General features: G+C 50.7%; 1 protein-coding gene and 1 pseudogene across 4 annotated transcripts; one reads left to right on the forward strand and one right to left on the reverse strand.

Annotated features, from left to right (window-relative positions):
- Positions 1–2,294: 2,294 nt before the first annotated feature.
- On the reverse strand, positions 2,295–18,544 carry MEIOSIN (meiosis initiator). Of its 4 annotated transcripts, none has more exons than XM_075322397.1 (12): positions 18,373–18,544; positions 9,977–10,049; positions 7,081–7,174; positions 6,820–6,900; positions 6,269–6,311; positions 6,105–6,196; positions 5,687–5,773; positions 5,534–5,583; positions 5,250–5,420; positions 5,010–5,176; positions 4,851–4,940; positions 2,295–3,986 (listed from the first exon to the last, which is right to left on the reverse strand). In XM_075322397.1, the coding sequence occupies exons 2-12, from the start codon at positions 10,034–10,036 to the stop codon at positions 3,836–3,838; spliced, it is 1,086 nt and encodes a 361-aa protein (XP_075178512.1). In that variant the 5' UTR covers positions 10,037–10,049; positions 18,373–18,544; the 3' UTR covers positions 2,295–3,835. The 4 variants fall into 4 exon arrangements, with proteins under 4 accessions (XP_075178512.1, XP_075178511.1, XP_075178510.1 ...); XM_075322396.1 differs by lacking the exon at positions 18,373–18,544 and adding an exon at positions 18,016–18,344; XM_075322395.1 differs by lacking the exon at positions 18,373–18,544 and adding an exon at positions 17,918–18,028 and having other exon boundaries at positions 7,081–7,171.
- Positions 18,545–23,132: 4,588 nt separating this feature from the next.
- Positions 23,133–24,185, forward strand: LOC142251713 (adenosine receptor A1 pseudogene; annotated as a pseudogene).
- The last annotated feature ends 572 nt before the right edge of the window (positions 24,186–24,757 follow it).

Raw genomic sequence — 24,757 nt, forward strand, 5'->3', positions numbered from 1 at the left:
AGAGGGTCTTGTGGGGTGTTCCCGGTATACGGAGGGTCTAGTGGTGTGTTCCCAGTATATAGAGGGTCTTGTGGGGTGTTCCCAGTATATAGAGGGTCTTGTGGGGTGTTCCCAGTATATAGAGGGTCTTGTGGGGTGTTCCCAGTATATAGAGGGTCTTGTGGGGTGTTCCCAGTATATAGAGGGTCTTGTGGGGTGTTCCCAGCATACAGAGGGTCTTGTGGGGTGTTCCCAGTATACGGGGGGTCTTGTGGGGTGTTCCCTTCATACGGTGGGTCTTGTGGAGTGTTCCCTTCATACGGTGGGTCTTGTGGGGTGTTCCCAGTATACGGAGGGTCTTGTGGAGTGTTCCCTTCATACGGTGGGTCTTGTGGAGTGTTCCCTTCATACGGTGGGTCTTGTGGGGTGTTCCTAGTATACAGAGGGTCTTGTGGGGTGTTCCCGGTATACGGAGGGTCTGTTGCGTGTTCCCAGTATACGGAGGGTCTAGTGGTGTGTTCCCAGTATATAGAGGGTCTAGTGGTGTGTTCCCAGTATATAGAGGGTCTTGTGGGGTGTTCCCAGTATATAGAGGGTCTTGTGGGGTGTTCCCAGTATATAGAGGGTCTTGTGGGGTGTTCCCAGTATATAGAGGGTCTTGTGGGGTGTTCCCAGTATTCGGCGGGTCTTGTTGGGTGCTCCCGGTGTACGGTGGGTGTTCCCACTATACGGCAGATCTTGTTCCCAGTATACGGATTGTCTTGTGGGGTGTTCCCGGTATACGGAGGGTCTTGTGGTGTGTTCCCTGTATACGGAGGGTCTTGTGGGGTGTTCCTGGTATATGCAGGGTCTCTTGGGGTGTTCCCGGTATACGGAGGGTCTTGTGGGGTGTTCCCGGTATATGAAGGGTCTCTTGGGGTGTTCCCGGTATACGGATTGTTTTGTGGGGTGTTCCCGGTGTACGTAGGGTATTGTGGGGTGTTCCTGGTATATGAAGGGTCTCTTGGGGTGTTCCCGGTATACTTAGGGTCTTGTGTGGTGTTCCCGGTATACGGATTGTTTTGTGGGGTGTTCCAAGTATACGGCGGGTCTTGTGGGGTGTTCCCGGTATACAGAGGGTCTTGTGGGGTGTTCCCGGTATTTGGATTGTCTTGTGGGGTGTTCCCGGTATACGGAGGGTCTTGTGGGGTGTTCCCGGTATACGGAGGTTCTTGTGGGGTGTTCCCGGTATACGGATTGTCTTGTGGGGTGTTCCCGGTATACGGAGGGTCTTGTGGGGTGTTCCCGGTATACGGAGGGTCTTGTGGGGTGTTCCCGGTATACGGAGGGTCTTGTGAGGTGTTCCCGGTATACGGAGGGTCTTGTGGGGTGTTCCCGGTATACGGAGGGTCTTGGGAGGTGTTCCCGGTATACTGAGGGTCTAGTGGAGTGTTCCCGGTATACGGAGGGTCTTGTGGTATGTTCCTGGTATACGGGGGGTCTGTGGGGTGGTTATTATCTACCAAGTGTCTAGGAAAGGACAGTAGTTGGACCAGTGATGGTGCATCCAAGGCTTGAACCATGGAGTGATGGAAGACGTCCTGGTCTGATGCCTCACGTTTTCTCTCATGTGAACAGCTGTCACTTACTTGGTGAAGAGATGGCACCGGGTAAGAACACAACCCGCTGAGGCCGTGCGCTGTTCTGCTGGGATCATGTGGATGTGATACAACCCAACCAGGAGTGAGGAACATGATGAGGTCGAGGTGACTACTTGTCTTGATTCCTGGATTTCAGTCCCGATCATCTGTGGGACGCGCTGGAGAATAATTTTGACCCACCCAGGATCCACCGGGCAGCTCACAGGTCGGTGCAGCCTCACCGGGGATCGGTGACCGCCGTACGTCATAGTGTTCGGCACCCACCAGCTGCAGTAGTCATGTGAGATCATCCGCCAGAGTATGGATACATATTTTATTTTGAGGTAACCATGGCCCCATTTTTAAAATAAAGTGTTGAAGAACCTTATTATTGTGTCACATGGCAACCGGAGCACAAAACCAGGTGAGGAGCACAGAAACAGCGGCCCCCGCTTCTTAGCACCAGATAAGTGGTGCAGGAAGAATGGGCGTGGCCAACTGTAAACAGATGAATGGACATGTCCAACTGTAAACAGATGACTGGGCATGTCCAACTGTAAACAGATGACTGGGCATGTCCAACTGTAAACAGATGACTGGGCATGTCCAACTGTAAACAGATGAATGGGCATGTCCACCTGTAAACAGCAGAGTGGGTGTGGTCAGCAGTATAAAAGTGGGCGAGATTTACAAATATTTGAAAAGTGATGTGGTTTATTTGTAACAAGTAACAGTAAAAAAAATACTGGGTGTGGCCAGTGAATGTATGCGAGGGTGCGGTAACAGATTATAAGAGTGGGTGTGGTCAAAGATGAATGTGGGTGTGGTCAGCAGTGAATGTTATAGTGAGTGTGGTCAAAGTAAGTAGCACCAGTGAGGAAATATAAATAAAACTTAACCTTTAATATTAATCATTAAAATTAGCAATATTAAAAATACAATTAGGATCACCTTTCCTGGGTTTGCAGCATTTGGTGTATGGACCTTGCAGGCACCACACCACTATTGGCCCTATTACATGTAACCCATTAACCCATGCTTGGTCCCCTGAGGAGTCACTATTTGTGACGAAACGCGTCAGGAGTAGTGTTGAGCGGACCCGGATCGGCAAAATCCGGATCCGCACGGTTCGAGAGTCTGATCCGAGTCCGACCAGGACCCGGGATTCGGGGTGCACGATCCGGATCCGGGATTTTTTTTTTTTTTCTCTCTCTCTCTCTTTGTCCCTCTCGTCCCGACTCCCCATTCATTTACATAGCCGCGGATTCCGGATCGGATCCGGACTTCGGCGGCAACCCAATCCGGATCCGTCGGACCCGGATTATACCCGATCCGCTCAACTCTAGTCGGGAGGCATGTGGGGCTTTTCTGTACAAGGACATAGGTTCAGATGTGGACCGTCCTTGTAAGGACGGGAGTGAAGGGGGTTTAGGGCGAGTTGTATCAAGCCTGGATTCCAGGCCCGTCTTGACCCCGCCAACAAGAATTGCTGTATAAAGCACTGGAAGACCTTCTAACTGGGTGAGATCCTTCCATATTATTGCTTTGTTTGTGCTGAATACATTTAAAAGGGGACAAAGTGTCCTTATATCTGAGGTACCCGTGGTAATTGTGGGACTGATGTACCCCCCCTCTTTATTATCCGTGCTGTATGCGGTAGCTTTGACTCTTGTTCATTGGTAGTGGGACCACTGTCCATACTAATCGGGAGCTACATCGCCCACTGAGGGTGTAGAGTTATTTTGTCTTCAACACACTGACCGGCTATCCCTTATTGGTTGTTGCCCAAAGGCACTTTGATACGGTTCAGGGCAATGTGCTTTTGGTCACCTGCAGGGTGATCCTAATTGTATTTTTAATATTGCTAATTTTAATGATTAATATTAAAGGTTAAGTTTTATATATATTTCCTCACTGGTGCTACCTACTATACTATATATTGTGAGTACTGTCCCTGAAGGAACACTGGTGGTTCCTTTGCTTTTCTCATGAGTGTGGTCAAATGTGAATATAATCGGCATAGGTGGGGGTCATGTGTGGGAGTGGGTGTGTGGTCAGCAGTGGGATATCTCCTGAGGAGGCAGCGATGGTATTAATCATAGACCAGTAAATATCAACATCCTGCGTTATAAATGCAGAAAAACACAGCTTTGCAGGGGAACATCAACAGTTAAACTGGGGTACAACGGATCAGTAACATTGGGGGTCCTCTGCTGGGTAAGTACTGGGCACTCATGTTAGGGCTGGATTGCTTCCTGGGATTGAGCAGCTTTCTCCGCCAGCAGCACAGACACAGGTTTGGGTGGAGAGACGTTCTCATGTGACAGCCGCGAGGAGCCACCCTTCACCAGACGATCATGGAGCAGACTGAACTGCAGAGCCTTAATACTGAAAGAGGAGGGAGAAAAGTCAATGAGGAGGAGCCAAGATGAATGACACATTGAGGGGAGTGGCCAAAAATAATAAAGGGCGCGACCAGGATTAATGAGAAACGGGGAGGATCAGGGGCCGGGAGGAACAATGCTGAAGGGGAGAGGCCAGGATTAATATGGAGGAGGAGTCAGCTAATAAAAGACAAGCCAGGATTAATGAGTTAGAATTATTAATAAGGAGGAGGAGCCAGGACTGTTAATGAGGAGGAGGAGCCTGGATTAATGAGGAGTCAGGATTATTAATGAGGAGGAGCCAGGATTAATGAGGAGGAGTCAGGATTATTAATGAGGAGGAGACAGAATTGAAGAGGAGGAGTCAGGATTATTAATGAGGAGGAGTCAGGATTATTAATGAGGAGGAGTCAGGATTGATGTGGAGGAGTCAGGATTATTAATGAGGACCAGCCAGAATTGAGGAGGAGTCAGGATTATTAATGAGGAGGAGTCAGGATTGATGAGGAGGAGTCAGGATTATTAATGAGGAGGAGTCAGGATTGATGAGGAGGAGTCAGGATTTTTAATGAGGAGGAGTCAGGATTGATGAGGAGGAGTCAGGATTATTAATGAGGAGGAGTCAGGATTATTAATGAGGAGGAGTCAGGATTGATGAGGATGAGTCAGGATTATTAATGAGGACCAGCCAGAATTGAGGAGGAGGAGTCAGGATTATTAATGAGGAGTCAGGATTGATGAGGAGGAGTCAGGATTATTAATGAGGAGGAGTCAGGATTATTAATGAGGAGGAGCCAAGAATAATGAGGAGGAGCTTCAGTGGATGAGGAGGATTAGTGTCTTCAGTCTGCCAGACATGGCCTCTCACCAATATGGCCGCCTCTCGCGGGCTGACATCAGTCTCCACAGCTCTGCCAGGTCCTTTGTTGCGGCTGTCGAAGCTTTTCCCGGGTGCGCACTAAAAAGACAAGGAGAAAGTCAGATCCTCCGTCGCTGGCCATGCCGCACGCTCGGACGTCTCAGGTACCTCAGGTATGGACGCCTGTTTAATCTGCAGAACATGATGAATCCATTCACACACTTCTTTCTGATCTGCTGCAGACGGGATAACTTGCGTTGTTTCGGTGCGATGGTCTTTCCTGGGTTATGACCGGGGCTTGCTGCTGTCACATTGCAGGAGATGGAGCTGTGCCCCTGAAATTCAAAACGGATCACATCAATGCTACCAGTGACCAAAGCTTCCACCCACATCTGTGCTGGACGTTACCTGCAGCCGCTTGGCTTTGCTTTTGTTACCATGCACATGAATGCATGTCCTTAATGCAGATTCTGGTGGGACCTGAGGGGTTTTCTTTGTTGGCAGCAGGGGTAAGGTGTGGCTCTTATCAGAGGACAGATAGCTGTGATCCAGGGAGAAGGCCGGGGCCAGTACAGGGTCCTAAACACAAAGCCATGAATAAAGTATTGCTGCAACTGGCCCCAGAAGGCCCCTGAGCTGACATCTGAGGGAGCCCCTTGGTTTACTTACGAGGTATAAAGTCATCACGTTACCTGAACATCTTCAGATGCCCAAGAGTCAATCTCCATCTCCTCAAACAAAGCTAAAAAGAAAAACCCCAAAATGAGCATTCACTTTGCACTCCATAACCATCATCTGCACCCACGTTATATGGCCGCCTCTGCCCACAATATACCTGTACCTACCCTGTGGGAGATAATCGGCAGGAGAGGACAGGAGCAAAGGGCTGAGCTCCAGAGCTGCAGCTAAAGACGCTTGTGGGATGCAGGGACCTGCAAAATATGGGAAATAAGTCAATGCAGCACTCCCTCCATAGTGATTGGAAACCAGCAATGCTGCCAGTAGCTAATCACACAATTAGAGGGGAAATCCTGAATATATACATTGCAGATTTGCCCACACACTCTGCTACAAAACCTTTTCCAAGCCACATGCAGATATTATCACAGATGGTTACAATTTGCAGCCGCAGTGGAATCTTCTTACTCCTGGACCGGTGACCGCGCACATTCTGCACCTCGGCTGGTTTCATGAACTGGCACTAGTGAACACCAGTGAAGGCTTTCCATCAATGATGTGACCAATCTGAGCAGAATCACTTACTGGGCGGAGAGCCTGGGGTCACAGACACGAGCCACGGACTGCCATCGCCATTATCCGAGGAGGAAGAGGAGACGTATGGGACCAGCGTCTGCCTGGAATTAGACACATCAGTCACAAGCCGCAATTTTGCACCACGCACGCAGGGCAATGAGTGACGTTCTTACCTATAGATCTGCCTGGAAGGTAGTTTTGGTTTCGCTTCACAACCTTAAAGAGAAGATGCTGACGTTATTGCTCCCTGCAGGGACCGCGCCGAACTTCTGATCACGCCATCACAATGCATGAGCGCTTGATAATACCAGCCCCCCGCTGTCTGCTTTAACTTTGCTGGTTATCAAAAATAAGGGGGTCCCCATGTCATTTTTTAAATTATTTATGAAGTTAAGCCAAAACACCCTTTAGTGCCACATGAAAGGAACTAAAGGGTGCAAGTTCATCATGTGTAGGGGGGTTGGGAAATGATATATTTGCTGGATATTTATCTATTTTGCATTGGTGAGTCTCGTCTGAAATACGCAGCCAATCACAGCATGCTGCAATCTTTTCCTTGGCCCGATTCAAGCTGAGGAGGGACTCACAGATGAACACGGCCTCATTGAATAACATTGGTGCGAGTGCAATGCGATTTTTTTCACTGTATATATACACAAATGAGAGTGAATCCAAAATGTTAAGGTGGAAGAGAGAAAGAAAGACGAGTGCACTCTTATCTCACCCCGTGGCCGCCATCTTCTCACTTTTTTATGTTTACTGGTGACATCTACTGAACCTTTCGGAATCCAAAGAGGCAGGAAACCTGCAAGAAAAGGAGCTGCTTTGTGCTATGTACCTTCCCTGCCCCCGCTCTAGGGTCTGCATGCCCAATGCCATCCGCACTGACCTGTACCACTACAGGTAAAGCAAGTGGGCTCCGCACCAAGCACTCACATGCATTATTATCTACCCCCCTGTACACACATGCCCTCTCTCCACTTACCCTGGTGGCCGCTATGGGGGGCGAGGTTGCTCTGTGTCTCATGTATTCTGTTTTGCAGGAACTGGATGTAGGAGATGACGCGTAGAATCGCCTTCTGTGAGGTACAATACATCGTATAGGTATCCATCATTTTACATAGATCACCAGAAGCCTATACATTACATATACCCTGCCTTAAATAGTCAGCGTGAACTTTTCCACATTTTTTCACGTTGCACCCACAGACTTAAATCTGTGTTATGTGATCCCAACACTAATTACGGTATCTCTGAAATGTAAAGGAAAGGATACATGGTTTTTTACATTTATTATATATATATAAATCTAAAAATTGTGAGGTGCATTTGTATTCACCCCCCCGGAGTCAGTACTTTGTATTCCCACCTTTCTCTGTATTTTGGAGTCTGTCGCTCCAGCTTTGCTGCTCTAGAGGTGACATATCCCCTTCTTTGTACATGCACTCTCGCTCAGTGAGATTGGATGGAGATATCTGTGATCCCGATGGATTTGGATCTGGACTGTGACTCGGCCGTTCATCCACAGGAATTTTCTCCCTGCAGGATGATCAGCGTCGTTGTCCTGCTGGACGTTGAACCTACGTCCCGGTCTCCTGCAGCCTCTGACAGGTTTTCCTCCAGGATTGTCCTGTATGTAGCTCGATCCATCAACTCTGACCGGCCTCCCCGCCCCTGCTGAAGAAAAGCCTTCTCACAGCAAGATGCGGCCACCACCATGTGTGACGGTGGGGATGGTGTTTCAGGGTGATGTGCAGTGTTAGTTTTTCGCCACACATAGTATTTTACATTTAGTCAAAAAGTTCTCATTTGGTCTCCTCTGTGCAGAGCCCTGTCTTCCACTGCTCGCTGTGCCCCCTACATGGCTTTTTTCATACTGAAAACAGTACTTCTCATAGCTTACCTTGCAAACATGTCTTCCTCTAGCTGCTCTTCCATAAAGCCCAGCCTTGTGGAGTCTACAACTTATAGTTGTCCTGTGGACAGAGCTGTGATCTCTGTGGCTCCTCCAGGAGCTTCTCACATTAGCATCTTCCTTCTTGGGGTGTCAGTTTCGGTGGGCGGCCATGTCTTGGACTTGCAGTTGTGCTGTACTCCTTCCATTTTTGTATGATGGATTGAACACTGCTCCGTGAGATGTTCAGAGCTTGGGTTTTTATTTTATGACCTAACCCTGCTTTACTCTTTATCCCTGACCCGTCTGGTGGGTTCCTTGGTTTTCAATTTTCTCACACAAATTTCTGAGGCCTTCACAAAACAACTGTAGTTATACTGACAAGAAATCACACACGTGGACTCAATGTACTAATTATGTTACTTCTGGGGGCACTTAGTCACTCAGGATTTTATTCAGGGGATCAGACTACAGGGGGATGAATACAAATACACGTCACAATTTTCAGATTTATATTTTTAAAATAATTATAAAACCATGTAACATTTCTTGTACACTTTAAAAATACTTCTACTTAAGTGTTGGTATCACGTAAAATCCAAATAAAATATATTTAAGTTTGTAGATGTAATGTGAAATAGTGTGAAAAACTTTTTTAAAGCACAGTACATTTCTCTTTTCTTCATTCTCTTTGCATTTTGTTAATTTACAAAAAAATACACTAATTATCTCTTGTATGTATGAAAGCTTCTTACTCTGCAGCATTTTTTCACCATCTGCCTAAAATGTTTGCACAGCCCTGTACATCACGTGGACCATATACAGTATATTGTATGGGCATCTCTACAAGTTATTTACAACCATGTCTGAGTTTTTTCTGAAATTTTCTAGTTCCTGCTTCAATCAGCATCTGGATATTGAGATTCTTAGGGTACTTTCACACTTGCGTTTTTTTCCTTCAGTCGCAATCCGCCGTTTTGGAAAACGGCGGAATCCGTTAACAGATTCCGCTGCTTCCCATAGACTTGTATGGACGACGGATTGCAACTGATGGACCTGCGTTGCTTCTGCTGGCCGATACTGCGTTGCTTCCGCCGGGCGGAAGGAACACAGCATGTAACGTTTTTTGAGCAGCGGAATCCTTAGGATTTCGCTGCACATGCTCTCTCTGGCCCCCTGCACACGTAATCAGGGTACACTTCGGGTTACTAAGCAAAGCGCTTTGCTTAGTATCCGATATTTACCCTGGCTACGTGTGCAGGGAGCCCGACACTTCCCCGCTCTGCTCCGCCCCCTCCCGCATGTACACACGCACACTCACCTGTCCCCAGCCGTGCAGTCCCCAGCACTGACGTCCTCAGTGCCATGGCCCCGCTCGGCTCCACCCACCCCGCCCCCCGCACACATTCTCGGCCGCCGAACGATCAGCTGATCACCCGGCGGCCGGCTGCTGTGAGCGATCAGCTGATCACCTGGCGACCGGCTGCTGTGAGCGATCAGCTGATCACTCGGCAGCCGGGTGATCAGCTGATCGTTCACAATAGTCTGCCGCCGGTGAAATTGTAAAGAAAAAAAAAAAGCAGATTCCGTTGTTTTGTACGATCCGTTGCATCTGTTGTGCCACTACATGCAACGCATCCGTTGCATCCGTCACACGACGCAATGCAACGGATGCCGTTCAACTCAAGTGTGAAACTAGCCTTAGAAAAGCCACCGTCACCGACAAAGGTCAGGAAAAGGAGCTGAAGCTTTCACCTAAACCATAACATGACATTACACATTATATACAACACCCCATCAATCCCGTCCACTATATCTGTAGCATTACCCCAGCAGAAAACCTCACAGCTCCGGACGTGACTGGAGAATAAGACGTGCAGTATTGTCACTAATGTAACTCAGGATCATTATATGCGGTGATGTGGAGGCCGAAGCTGCGGAGCACAGATCAGAGTCACAAAATCTGCACTATATCATATAAACAGACCTGAAATCCACGCTCTTTCCCCTGATTGCCAGGAAGGGTCATCACCAGCTCCTCCATCATCAATGATCTGATCCTTAAAGGAATAATAATGAAATATTTATTAGATTATACAGCGCTATTAGTTCCACATCGTTCTGTATGCATCAGCAACACTGTCCCCATTGGGGATTACAATCTACATTCCCTATCTGTATGTTTTTGGAGTGTGGGAGGAAACCGGAGTACCCGGAGGAAACCCACGAAACACAGGGAGAACATACAAACTGCAGATATTGTTCTTGGTGGGATTTTTAATCCAGGAACCCAGCGCTGAAAGACTTCAGTGCTAACCACTGAGCCACAGTATAGTCCTAACCACTGAGCCACTGTACGTTGCAAATGACTGAGCCACCATGTTGCCCTAAAGGAAAACTGATTACTCCTGTCTGGCAAAATGATGGGTAAGGAGATGGTCGGATGCGTGGGGTAGTATCTGAACCTGTATTACGCGTATCCTGAGGCTCAGTGCCATGAGTCTCGGGGTGCGCAGCATCTGGACTAGGAGCGTCTGATAGAAGAGCGCAGACCCTCAGTATAAGAGCAAAGACCACCAATATATAAGATCGTAAACCACTGATATAAGAGAGTAGACCCTCGTGTAACATAGTGTAGACCCCCGATACAACAGAGTGTAGAACCCTGGTATAACAGAAAGCAGACCCCCGATATAACAGAGCATTGACTCCCGCTACAACAGAGTGTAGACGTCTTCCGGAGTAACAGAACATAGACCCCAGGTATAACAGAGCGCAGACCCCCAGTATGATATAGCACAGACCTCCGGTATTATAGAGGGTAGACCCCTGGTATAACAGAGCACAGACCCCCGGTATAATAATGCAGATCCCTGGTATTATAGAGCATAGACCCCCGGTATTATAGAGCGCAGACCCCCGGTATTATAAAGTGTAGACCCCCATATTATGGAGCACAGACCCCCGGGATTATAGAGTACAGACCCCCGGTATTATAGAGCGCAAACCCCCGGTATTATAGAGCGCAGACCCCCGGTATTATAGAGCGCAGACCCCCGGGATTATAGAGCGCAGACCCCCGGGATTATAGAGCATAGACCCCCGGTATTAAAGAGCGGAGATCCCCGGAATTAAAGAGCGTAGACCCCCGGTATTATAGAGCGCAGACCCCCAGTATTATAAAGTGTAGACCCCCATATTATGGAGCGCAGACCCCCGGGATTATAGAGTACAGACCCCCGGTATTATAGAGCATAGACCCCCGGTATTATAGAGCATAGACCCCCGGTATTATAGAGCATAGACCCCCGGTATTATAGAGCGTAGACCCCCGGTATTATAGAGCACAGACCCCCGGTATTATAGAGCACAGACCCCCGGTATTATAGAGCATAGACCCCCGGTATTATAGAGCACAGACCCCTGGTATTATAGAGCGCAGACCCCCGGTATTATTGAGCGTAGACCCCCGGTATTATAGAGCGCAGACCCCCGGTATTATAGAGTGCAGACCCCCGGTATTATAGAGCGCAGACCCCCGGTATTATAGAGCGCAGACCCCCGGTATTATAGAGCACAGACCCCCGGTATTATAGAGCGCAGCCCCCTGGTATTATAGAGCGCAGCCCCCCGGTATTATAGAGAGCAGACCCCCGGTATTATAGAGCGTAGACCCCCGGTATTATAGAGCGCAGACCCCCGGTATTATAGAGCGCAGTCCCCTGGTATTATAGAGAGCAGACCCCCGGTATTATAGAGCGCAGACCCCCGGTATTATAGAGCGCAGACCCCCGGTATTATAGAGCGTAGACCCCTGGTATTATAGAGCACATCCCCCGGTATTATAGAGCGCAGCCCCCCGGTATTATAGAGCATAGACCCCCGGTATTATAGAGCGCAGACCCCTGGTATTATAGAGCGCAGACCCCCGGTATTATAGAGCGCAGCCCCCCGGTATTATAGAGTGTAGACCCCCGGTATTATAGAGCGCAGACCCCCGGTATTATAGAGCGCAGACCCCCGGTAATATAGAGCGCAGACCCCCGGTATTATAGAGCGCAGTCCCCTGGTATTATAGAGAGCAGACCCCCGGTATTATAGAGTGCAGACCCCCGGTATTATAGAGCGCAGACCCCCGGTATTATAGAGCGCAGACCCCCGGTATTATAGAGCACATCCCCCGGTATTATAGAGCGCAGCCCCCCGGTATTATAGAGCGCAGACCCCGGTATTATAGAGCATAGACCCCCGGTATTATAGAGCATAGACCCCCGGTATTATAGAGCGCAGACCCCCGGTATTATAGAGCGCAGACCCCCGGTATTATAGAGCGTAGACCCCTGGTATTATAGAGCACATCCCCCGGTATTATAGAGCGCAGCCCCCCGGTATTATAGAGCATAGACCCCCGGTATTATAGAGCGCAGACCCCTGGTATTATAGAGCGCAGACCCCCGGTATTATAGAGCGCAGCCCCCCGGTATTATAGAGTGTAGACCCCCGGTATTATAGAGCGCAGACCCCCGGTATTATAGAGCGCAGACCCCCGGTAATATAGAGCGCAGACCCCCGGTATTATAGAGCGCAGTCCCCTGGTATTATAGAGAGCAGACCCCCGGTATTATAGAGTGCAGACCCCCGGTATTATAGAGCGCAGACCCCCGGTATTATAGAGCGCAGACCCCCGGTATTATAGAGCACATCCCCCGGTATTATAGAGCGCAGCCCCCCGGTATTATAGAGCGCAGACCCCGGTATTATAGAGCATAGACCCCCGGTATTATAGAGCATAGACCCCCGGTATTATAGAGCGCAGACCCCTGGTATTATAGAGCGCAGACCCCCGGTATTATAGAGCGTAGACCCCCGGTATTATAGAGCGTAGACCCCCGGTATTATAGAGCGCAGCCCCCTGGTATTATAGAGCGCAGCCCCCCGGTATTATAGAGAGCAGACCCCCGGTATTATAGAGCGTAGACCCCCGGTATTATAGAGCGCAGACCCCCGGTATTATAGAGCGCAGTCCCCTGGTATTATAGAGAGCAGACCCCCGGTATTATAGAGCGCAGACCCCCGGTATTATAGAGCGCAGACCCCCGGTATTATAGAGCGTAGACCCCTGGTATTATAGAGCACATCCCCCGGTATTATAGAGCGCAGCCCCCCGGTATTATAGAGCATAGACCCCCGGTATTATAGAGCGCAGCCCCCTGGTATTATAGAGCGCAGACCCCCGGTATTATAGAGCGCAGCCCCCCGGTATTATAGAGTGTAGACCCCCGGTATTATAGAGCGCAGACCCCCGGTATTATAGAGCGCAGACCCCCGGTAATATAGAGCGCAGACCCCCGGTATTATAGAGCGCAGTCCCCTGGTATTATAGAGAGCAGACCCCCGGTATTATAGAGTGCAGACCCCCGGTATTATAGAGCGCAGACCCCCGGTATTATAGAGCGCAGACCCCCGGTATTATAGAGCACATCCCCCGGTATTATAGAGCGCAGCCCCCCGGTATTATAGAGCGCAGACCCCGGTATTATAGAGCATAGACCCCCGGTATTATAGAGCATAGACCCCCGGTATTATAGAGCGCAGACCCCCGGTATTATAGAGCGCAGACCCCCGGTATTATAGAGCGTAGACCCCTGGTATTATAGAGCACATCCCCCGGTATTATAGAGCGCAGCCCCCCGGTATTATAGAGCATAGACCCCCGGTATTATAGAGCGCAGACCCCTGGTATTATAGAGCGCAGACCCCCGGTATTATAGAGCGCAGCCCCCCGGTATTATAGAGTGTAGACCCCCGGTATTATAGAGCGCAGACCCCCGGTATTATAGAGCGCAGACCCCCGGTAATATAGAGCGCAGACCCCCGGTATTATAGAGCGCAGTCCCCTGGTATTATAGAGAGCAGACCCCCGGTATTATAGAGTGCAGACCCCCGGTATTATAGAGCGCAGACCCCCGGTATTATAGAGCGCAGACCCCCGGTATTATAGAGCACATCCCCCGGTATTATAGAGCGCAGCCCCCCGGTATTATAGAGCGCAGACCCCGGTATTATAGAGCATAGACCCCCGGTATTATAGAGCATAGACCCCCGGTATTATAGAGCGCAGACCCCTGGTATTATAGAGCGCAGACCCCCGGTATTATAGAGCGTAGACCCCCGGTATTATAGAGCGTAGACCCCCGGTATTATAGAGCGCAGACCCCCGGTATTATAGAGCGCAGACCCCCGGTAATATAGAGCGCAGACCCCCGGTATTATAGAGCGCAGTCCCCTGGTATTATAGAGAGCAGACCCCCGGTATTATAGAGCGCAGACCCCCGGTATTATAGAGCGCAGACCCCCGGTATTATAGAGCGTAGACCCCTGGTATTATAGAGCACATCCCCCGGTATTATAGAGCGCAGCCCCCCGGTATTATAGAGCGCAGACCCCGGTATTATAGAGCATAGACCCCCGGTATTATAGAGCGCAGACCCCTGGTATTATAGAGCGCAGACCCCTGGTATTATAGAGCGCAGACCCGTAGACCCCCGGTATTATAGAGCATAGACCCCCGGTATTATAGAGCATAGACCCCCGGTATTATAGAGCGCAGATCCCCGGTATTATAGAGCGTAGACCCCCGGTATTATAGAGCGCAGACCCCCGGTATTATAGAGTGCAGACCCCCGGTATTATAGAGCGCAGACCCCCGGTATTATAGAGCGTAGACCCCTGGTATTATAGAGCACATCCCCCGGTATTATAGAGCGCAGCCCCCCGGTATTATAGAGCGCAGACCCCGGTATTATAGAGCATAGACCCCCGGTATTATAGAGCGCAGACCCCTGGTATTATAGAGCGCAGACCCCTGGTATTATAGAGCGCAGACCCGTAGACCCCCGGTATTATAGAGCATAGACCCCCGGTATTATAGAGCATAGACCCCCGGTATTATAGAGCGCAGATCCCCGGTATTATAGAGCGTAGACCCCCGGTATTATAGAGCGCAGACCCCCGGTATTATAGAGTGCAGACCCCCGGTATTATAGAGCGCAGACCCCCGGTATTATAGAGCGCAGACCCCCGGTATTATAGAGCGCAGACCCCCGGTATTATAGAGCGCAGACCCCCGGTATTATAGAGCGCAGACCCCCGGTATTATAGAGCGCAGTCCCCTGGTATTATAGAGAGCAGACCCCCGGTATTATAGAGCGCAGACCCCCGGTATTATAGAGCGCAGACCCCCGGTATTATAGAGCGTAGACCCCTGGTATTATAGAGCACATCCCCCGGTATTATAGAGCGCAGCCCCCCGGTATTATAGAGCGCAGACCCCGGTATTATAGAGCATAGACCCCCGGTATTATAGAGCGCAGACCCCTGGTATTATAGAGCGCAGACCCCTGGTATTATAGAGCGCAGACCCGTAGACCCCCGGTATTATAGAGCATAGACCCCCGGTATTATAGAGCATAGACCCCCGGTATTATAGAGCGCAGATCCCCGGTATTATAGAGCGTAGACCCCCGGTATTATAGAGCGCAGACCCCCGGTATTATAGAGTGCAGACCCCCGGTATTATAGAGCGCAGACCCCCGGTATTATAGAGCGCAGACCCCCGGTATTATAGAGAGCAGACCCCCGGTATTATAGAGCGCAGACCCCCGGTATTATAGAGCGTAGACCCCTGGTATTATAGAGCACATCCCCCGGTATTATAGAGCGCAGCCCCCCGGTATTATAGAGCGCAGACCCCGGTATTATAGAGCATAGACCCCCGGTATTATAGAGCGCAGACCCCTGGTATTATAGAGCGCAGACCCCTGGTATTATAGAGCGCAGACCCGTAGACCCCCGGTATTATAGAGCATAGACCCCCGGTATTATAGAGCATAGACCCCCGGTATTATAGAGCGCAGATCCCCGGTATTATAGAGCGTAGACCCCCGGTATTATAGAGCGCAGACCCCCGGTATTATAGAGCGCAGACCCCCGGTATTATAGAGCGCAGACCCCCGGTATTATAGAGCGCAGACCCCCGGTATTATAGAGCGCAGACCCCCGGTATTATAGAGCGCAGACCCCCGGTATTATAGAGCGCAGACCCCCGGTATTATAGAGCGCAGACCCCCGGTATTATAGAGCGTAGACCCCCGGTATTATAGAGCGCAGACCCCCGGTATTATAGAGCGCAGACCCCCGGTATTATAGAGCGCAGACCCCCGGTATTATAGAGCGCAGACCCCCGGTATTATAGAGAGCAGACCCCCGGTATTATAGAGCGCAGACCCCTGGTATTATAGAGCGCAGACCCCCGGTATTATAAAGAGCAGACCCCTGGTATTATAGAGAGCAGACCCCCGGTATAATAATGCAGATCCCTGGTATTATAGAGCATAGACTCCCGGTATTATAGAGAGCACACCCCCGGTATTATAGAGCGCAGACCCCCGGTATAATAGAGCGTAGACCCCCGGTATTATAGAGCACAGATCCCCGGTATTATAGAGCTCAGCCCCCCCGATATTATAGAGCACAGCCCCCTGGTATTATAGAGCGCAGACCCCCGGTATTATAGAGCGCAGACCCCCGGTATTATAGAGCGCAGACCCCCGGTATTATAGAGCATAGACTCCCGGTATTATAGAGCATAGACCCCCGGTATTATAGAGCGCAGACCCCCGGTATTATAGAGCCTAGACCCCCGGTATTATAGAGTGCAGACACCCGGTATTATAGAGCGCAGACACCCGGTATTATAGAGCGCAGACCCCCGGTATTATAGAGTGTACACCCCCGGTATTATAGAGTGTACACCCCCGGTATTATAGAGCACAGACCCCCGGTATTATAGAGCGCAGACCCCCGGTATTATAGAGCGTAGACCCCCGGTATTATAGAGCATAGACCCCCGGTATTATAGAGCACAGACCCCCGGTATTATAGAGCATAGACCCCCGGTATTATAGAGCACAGACCCCCCGGTATTATAGAGCACAGACCCCTGGTATTATAGAGCGCAGACCCCCGGTATTATAGAGCGCAGACCCCCGGTATTATAGAGCACAGCCCCCCGGTATTATAGAACATAGACCCCCGGTATTATAGAGCGCAGACCCCCAGTATTATAGAGCGCAGACCCCCGGTATTATAGAGCGCAGACCCCCGGTATTATAGAGCGCAGACCCCCGGTATTATAGAGCGCAGACCCCCGGTATTATAGAGCGCAGACCCCTGGTATTATAGAGCGCAGACCCCCGGTATTATAGAGCGCAGACCCCCGGTATTATAGAGCGCAGTCCCCCGGTATTATAGAGCGCAGATCCCCGGTATTATAGAGCGCAGACCCTCGGTATTATAGAGCGAAGACCCCCGGTATTATAGAGCGAAGACCCCCGGTATTATAGAGCGAAGACCCCCGGTATTATAGAGCGCAGACCCCCGGTATTATAGAGCGCAGACCCCCGGTATTATAGAGCGCAGACCCCCGGTATTATAGAGCGCAGTCCCCCGGTATTATAGAGCGCAGACCCCCGGTATTATAGAGCGCAGACCCCCGGTATTATAGAGCGCAGACCCCTGGTATTATAGAGCGCAGACCCCCGGTATTATAGAGCGCAGACCCCCGGTATTATAGAGCGCAGACCCCCGGTATTATAGAGCGCAGACCCCCGGTATTATAGAGTGCAGTCCCCCGGTATTATAGAGCGCAGACCCCCGGTATTATAGAGTGAAGACCCCCGGTATTATAGAGCGCAGACCCCCGGTATTATAGAGCGCAGACCCCTGGTATTTACAATTATGGGGTCCCCTATGGAGTCATTTTATGGCGGACTGATCCATAGCTCGCGCTTTCCTCGGCTCCATTTATATGATAACACCCGTTTACTGGTGACCGGAGGCCGGAAGTGAAGCCCGGGCCGTCACCCACCTCCCCCGCGGAGCTCCGTCCATCACCGCCGCCGGCACCGCCATATTCCCAGAAGACGCTGACTGGAGCCGGGGGCGGGGCCTTCTTCCCCCTCTCACCTCATGTTCTGGCGGGAAGGCAGAAATTCGGTCATGTGACTGGTGACGTCAGCTGTTCTCCGGGGGACAGTCCGTTACCCTGGTTACGCCCTAGCCTAGGTGTCTGGGAGTTGTAGTTCTCCGTGTTATGGAGACCCAGAGCTGTAGGGAGCCGACCCCTCCTCAGCACACCCGCCACATGTTGTCTGTGGTGTGGGAGAGGGGGCAGGGGCACAGAAGTGCTCAGTTCTTTGGGGTTATAATATGTCGCCCCCTCCTCCCTTTTGCCTCCTGTTAAACTTTTAACATTGGGGAAAGATCACCCAATTTCTCAGGTCTCCCCTGTAAAAATAAAGAAGTGTAAAAAAAAAAACCAACAATGTTATGATTTTGCGCCTTTTTCCATCCCTGGTGCCATGTCCTGTGCACACGGAGGCTCTGCTGATACTTGTGGTGCACTATTTGGTGCAGGACAATATGGCCGCCGGCTGTTGTGTCAGATTTTGGCCTCCAGTTCTGCGCTGACGTCGCTCGCCTCCCTCCGATCCTCCATCGTCGCCTCCATCTGTTCTGTACAAACAAGCAATGGCGCAGAGCTGGGCACGTGCCCTGGTGGGAGAGCTGCCAGCTGCCGGCTCAGTCCGGGCACGCCACCATCATCCGGCAGGGTGACATGGAAACTGGGGGCAGACCCGGCTGACAATGCTCGATGACGACAATGGCAGCCAGACAAATATTTATCTGACCCAGTGCCGCTCGTCTCAGACAAACACTTTATTTTTTGCTCCAGGCAGCAGCCCCATGTAACATCCCCGTCAGGGGCAGACGCAGCAGTGGTGCAGCCTGGGCAGCAGCCCCATGTAACATCCCCGTCAGGGGCAGACGCAGCAGTGGTGCAGCCTGGGCAGCAGCCCCATGTAACATCCGCGTCAGGGGCAGACGCAGCACTGGTGCAGCCTGGGCAGCAGCCTCATGTAACGTCCCCATCAGGGGCAGACGCAGAACAGGTGCAGCCTGGGCAGCAGCCCCATGTAACATCCCCGTCAGGGGCAGACGCAGCAGTGGTGCAGCCTGGGCAGAAGCCCCATGTAACATCCCCGTCAGGGGCAGACGCAGAACTGGTGCAGCCTGGGCAGCAGCCCCATGTAACATCCCCGTCAGGGGCAGACGCAGCAGTGGTGCAGCCTGGGCAGCAGCCCCATGTAACATCCCCGTCAGGGGCAGACGCAGCAGTGGTGCAGCCTGGGCAGCAGCCCCATGTAACATCCCCGTCAGGGGCAGACGCAGCACTGGTGCAGCCTGAGCAGCAGCCTCATGTAACGTCCCCGTCAGGGGCAGACGCAGCACTGGTGCAGACTGGGCAGCAGCCTCATGTAACATCCCCGTCAGGGGCAGACGCAGCACTGGTGCAGACTGGGCAGCAGCCTCATGTAACGTCCCCGTCAGGGGCAGACGCAGCACTGGTGCAGCCTGGGCAGCAGCCCCATGTAACATCCCCGTCAGGGGCAGACGCAGCAGTGGTGCAGCCTGGGCAGCAGCTCCATGTAACATCCCCGTCAGGGGCAGACGCAGAACAGGTGCAGCCTGGGCAGCAGCCCCATGTAACATCCCCGTCAGGGGCAGACGCAGAACTGGTGCAGCCTGGGCAGCAGCTCCATGTAACATCCCCGTCAGGGGCAGACGCAGAACAGTTGCAGCCTGGGCAGCAGCCCCATGTAACATCCCCGTCAGGGGCAGATGCAGAACTGGTGCAGCCTGGGCAGCAGTCCCATGTAACATCCCCGTCAGGGGCAGACGCAGAACTGGTGCAGCCTGGGCAGCAGCCCCATGTAACATCCCCGTCAGGGGCAGACGCAGAACTTGTGCAGCCTGGGCAGCAGCCCCATGTAACATCCCCGTCAGGGGCAGACGCAGAACTGGTGCAGCCTGGGCAGGAGCTAAAAGTAATCCAAGGTGTCGTCTATCGCTGAGACATACAGGGGCGCAGTGCAGCGAGCTACTGGACCGCATGGGGCCCATATTCTGTTCAGTGCCCGTACACCATGTAGGACTCGTGTGTAGAATATTAACCCTGTAAATATCAGTCGTCTTCTCCCGTCCACCTTTGTGGTGGTATAGATTAGTTCAGTAGAACCTTGGTTTTTGAGAACAATCTGTTCTGTGAGTGCGCTCGTAAACCAGGTTACTTGTATAGCAAAGCAAAATTTCCCATAGGAAATAACTGAAACTCTGACAATTCGTTCCACAACTTGTAGCAATGTCCCATCTTGGTCCCCTCTTGTGCCACTACACACACACACACACACAATCACACACACACAAACAAACTCACACATTATGCTCACCTATCCTCTGTTCCCTTGGTGGCCTCTTCCCTGGTTCTTGCAGTCGGCGGGCATGTGGATTCGGTAACCATCGAGACAAATGCAGCGGCTGCCGCTGTCAGCGTTTCAGCAGCTGACGTCATTGGCATGAGCAGCTTGCCTCTAATTGGCCAGCGCGCTGACGTCAAAGGCATAATCCGCTTGCCTCTGATTAGTCAGCGCGCTGCCTTTGGGAAGGACTGACAGCAGCAGCCTCTGCAGTGCTTTCCACTGCACGCTGTGTGTGTGTGTGTGTGTGTGTGTGTGCGCGTGTGTGCGCGTGTGTGTGTCTGCGTGTGTGTGTGCGTGTGTGTGTGTGCGCGTGTGTGTGTGTGTGTGTGTGCGTGTGTGTGTGTGTGTGTGTCTGTGTGTGTGTGTGTGTGTGTGTGTGTGTGTCTGTGTGTATGTAATGGCACAATAGGGGACCAGGATGGGGCATTGCTACAAGTTGTGGAACGAATTGTGTATGTGTTTGTGCGGACTGCAAGAGCAGGTCAGAGCGCGGTGAAAGGACGGAACCGGTGTGCGGTATTTGCTCGTAAATCAAGTTACAAATTTACAGCAAGCGTTGCTCATATAGAGAAATGCTTGTACACCAAGTTACTTGTAAACCGAGGTTCCACTGTAATGTCAGACCTGTTCATAAACAGGTGACGCCCCATTGTGGAGGGCGCCCTAATATCATCCCATCTCCCCACCAAGAAGAAGGTGATGTGGGATCCTCGTACCAGCCGGGCCGATCATCGCGCCACCTCTCATCTGCTGCTTGTTTGCTTTCCTCAGCTCACGCTTGGCCGGATTAGAACAGATTACAGATGGCGGCGAGGGTGATAACAGCCGGCGAACACTGCAATATGGACACAGCAATCGTGATCTCGGGGCACAACACTGCACCGAGTCTCATTGATATATTTCTGAGAATAGAGGGTGGGCTGTGCGGTTGCGGTGTCCCCCGATAATACGTGGCCGCAGGTTACGCCTGATGTGTGTTTTTCCACGTATGACTGCAATGTGCTGTATAAGATGAAAGCTGCGCACGAGACCACCCAGTTATTCCCCAGTACACGGAGCAAAAGAAGTGGCGCTACAGATTGACAAACCAAAATCAAAGCCACAATTTTAACAGGTGACGGGACCTGGATAGAAATGACCGCTGCCAGCCACCGGGCCATCATTATCAGGGAGGACGTGGGCGTGTAAACTTACGCTATCTCCTCACATGTGCACCAGACGCTTCCTGATTCAGATTCTGGAGGCAGACACATCAGGACACAGAAAGTGACAGCGCATCCCGGCAGTCGCTCCATGGAGACCGGTCCTAGATCCGCAGACAGCGGGACCTCACCATCAATCACATCTCCACAATCTCTAGAATAGACCTGGATCTGTGGACAGAGGGTCCTGATTTACCAATCTGATTTTCCAATCACTGGCGTGGACCTGCATCTGCACAAAGTCTTCACAATCTCATCTTTCAAATTAGGAATAGAAGTGCTTCTGTAGACAGAAGGTCTTGACAATTTCACCCCTGAAAATTTTAGAATAGACCTAGATCTGCAGACAAGGATCGGACTCAATCACATCTCTCAGTCTCTGGAAAACGTACATCTGTGGACTGTGTGATCCGATTTACAATCTCACCGCTCCGATTTCTGAAATACACCTGGAATTGTGGACAGAGAGTTTGGGAAAAAATTTTTTTTTTCAATCTATGAAATAGACCTGAATATCTAGAAATTAGGTCTTGACAATCACCCCACTCTCTGCAGTTTACCTGGATCTACAGAGTCATCTCGCTACCTGGAATACCTCTGGACCTGAGGATATAGGGTCAGGACTCAATGTAATCTCCCCAATCTCTGGAATAAACCTGGAACTGCGGATTGAGGGTCCTCACAATCTCGTTTTCTAATCTCTGGAATAGACTTGGATATGTGGATTGAGGGTAATGACAATCTCGATTTCTAATCTCTGGAATAGACCTGGATCTATGGATTGAGGGTCCAAACAATCTTTTTTTCTAATCTCTGGAGTAGACCTGGATCTATGGATTGAGGGTCCAAAAACAAAATCTAATTTTCTAATCTCTGGAATATACCTGGATCTGTGGATTGAGGGTCCAGACAATCTCACTTTCTAATCTCTGGAATAGACCTAGATCTGTGGATTGAGTGTCTTGACAGTCAAGTATTCTAATCTCTGGAATAGACCTAGATCTGTGGATTGAGGGTTTTAACAGTCTCGTCTTCTAATCTCTGGAATAGACTAGGATCTGTGGATTGAGGGTTCTGACAGTCTCGTGTTCTAATCTCTGGAATAGACCAAGATCTGTGGATTGAGGGTTTTGACAATCTAATTTTCTAATCTCGGGAATAGACCTAGATCTGTGGATTGAGGATCCTGATAATCTCTTTTTCTAATCTCTGGATCGAGAGTCAAGACAATCTCATTTTCTAATCTCTGGAGTAGACCTGGATCTGCGGATTGAGGGTCCTGAGAATCTTGTTTTGAAATCTCTGGAATAGACCTGGATCTGTGGATTGGGGATCCTGACAATCTCTTTTTATAATCTCTGGAATAGACCTGAATCTTCAAACAAGGATTATCTCCCCAGTCTCCGGAATAGACCTGGATCTGCGAATTAAGGGTACAGACAATCTCATATTCTCAGTCTTCAAAACAGACTTGATCTGTGAATATCTCATGACACAAATGATTCTCCGCTCCCCAGGTACAGGGAATATTCCAGTTGACCAGGTTGATCCGCTATCCTACATGTTGCTGGCCATGAATCTTTCATCCGCTAATCCCGGAACCCCTGCCTCCGCCCCTCTGGTCACTGTGTCCAATGTTCCATACTTAGTGACAGAAGTGTTGACGGCGGTCATCTCAGTGGTTGGCAACACTCTTATATGCCTGGCGATTATAAATGACCGCAGGCTCCGCACCGTCACTAATAACTTCCTGCTGTCTCTCGCCGCTGCGGACATGTTAGTGGGAGCCGTGGCCATCCCTTGTGCCATCATGCTGGACCTGGGCATAGCACGCTGCAGTCTATTCTCCTGCTTACTCATGCTCTGCAACCTCATGACATTTTCTTTGGCGTCCATCTTTGGACTTTTAGCAATAGCGGTAGAGCGCTACATCTCCATTTTATGCCCCTTCCATTACCGTTCTCTGGTCACGCCACGAGCTTCCATAATAGTGATAATCTGTACTTGGATATTGGCGGCAATCACTGGTTTGATGCCACTCATGGGCTGGCGTAAATCATACCCTCCGGAAAGCGAGTGTCTCTTCAGTAGCCTCATCTCGGAGTCTTACATGGTCTACTTGATATTTTTTGGCTGTGTGATCCCACCGCTCATTGCCATGCTTGTGTTGTACGCCCGAATCTTCCTGGAAATTCGGAGGCAGATCCGACAGATTGCAGAATGGGCGGTGGACGTGAGCCGGAGGAGGAGGAGGCGACGCATCGTGCTCAGGGAGTTCCGCATGGCCACCTCGCTGTTCATCGTCGTCTTCTGCTTCGTTGTCTGCTGGTTCCCCATTCATATCACTAATGTGGTGCGACTCTTCTGCCCTCAGTGTGTGGTGCCCACAGACCTGGTGCTCACCGCTGTCATTCTCTCTCATGCCAACTCTGCCATAAATCCCATCATTTATGTTTTTCGAATGAGGACTTTCCGACGGGCGATAGAGGCCACCCTGTCCTGCTCTTGTGGCACAAGCGCCGTGGGCAGCGTCACTGCGTCCAGCCTGGCAAAAGCTGCCCATGAACAGAGGGGCGAAGGTCAAATCAGGGGGGTTCCTCTACCGGGAACCTAAACTTATCAGAAAAAAAGCCCTAAAGATGCCCACAGGGACAAAAATCCGAACACTGGGTCCGAGACCTCAAAGATTTCCTAATGTTAACTTGAGTAATCTTCTAATTCCGAGCTCCCAGAGGACCAAGCTTTCCTCTCCAAGTCTGCAGTGATGTGTAGACATCGGATGTGCGTCTACTGCGTCTTCACCACCGCTCTGCCTGTGTCAGTCCACACTGCAGCTGTCATTCTATTCATGATCTGCCGGTGTCAGTCCACACTGCAGCTTCATTCTATTCATGATCTGCCGGTGTCAGTCCACACTGCAGCTTCATTCTATTCATGAGGCTACAGATGGACAGATCTGTAATATTACACCACATAAGGGACAGCACTAGATAACGTGACTACGAGGCTCCAATGCCACCATTTTTTGCAAAATATTAAGTAATACCCACAGCATGTACAGTAAGCCCCGGATCCAGAGTTCTGGTCTGTGGTAGGTTTTGGAGGACGGTGCGATTCCTGGGGAACGTTCGAGACACTGGGTGATGTAATAATGTGACTAAAGTGAAATAAATGTGATGCATAAGT

The sequence above is a fragment of the Anomaloglossus baeobatrachus genome, chromosome 9 (assembly GCF_048569485.1).
Source record: "Anomaloglossus baeobatrachus isolate aAnoBae1 chromosome 9, aAnoBae1.hap1, whole genome shotgun sequence".
NCBI classification, from domain to species: Eukaryota; Metazoa; Chordata; class Amphibia; order Anura; family Aromobatidae; genus Anomaloglossus; species Anomaloglossus baeobatrachus.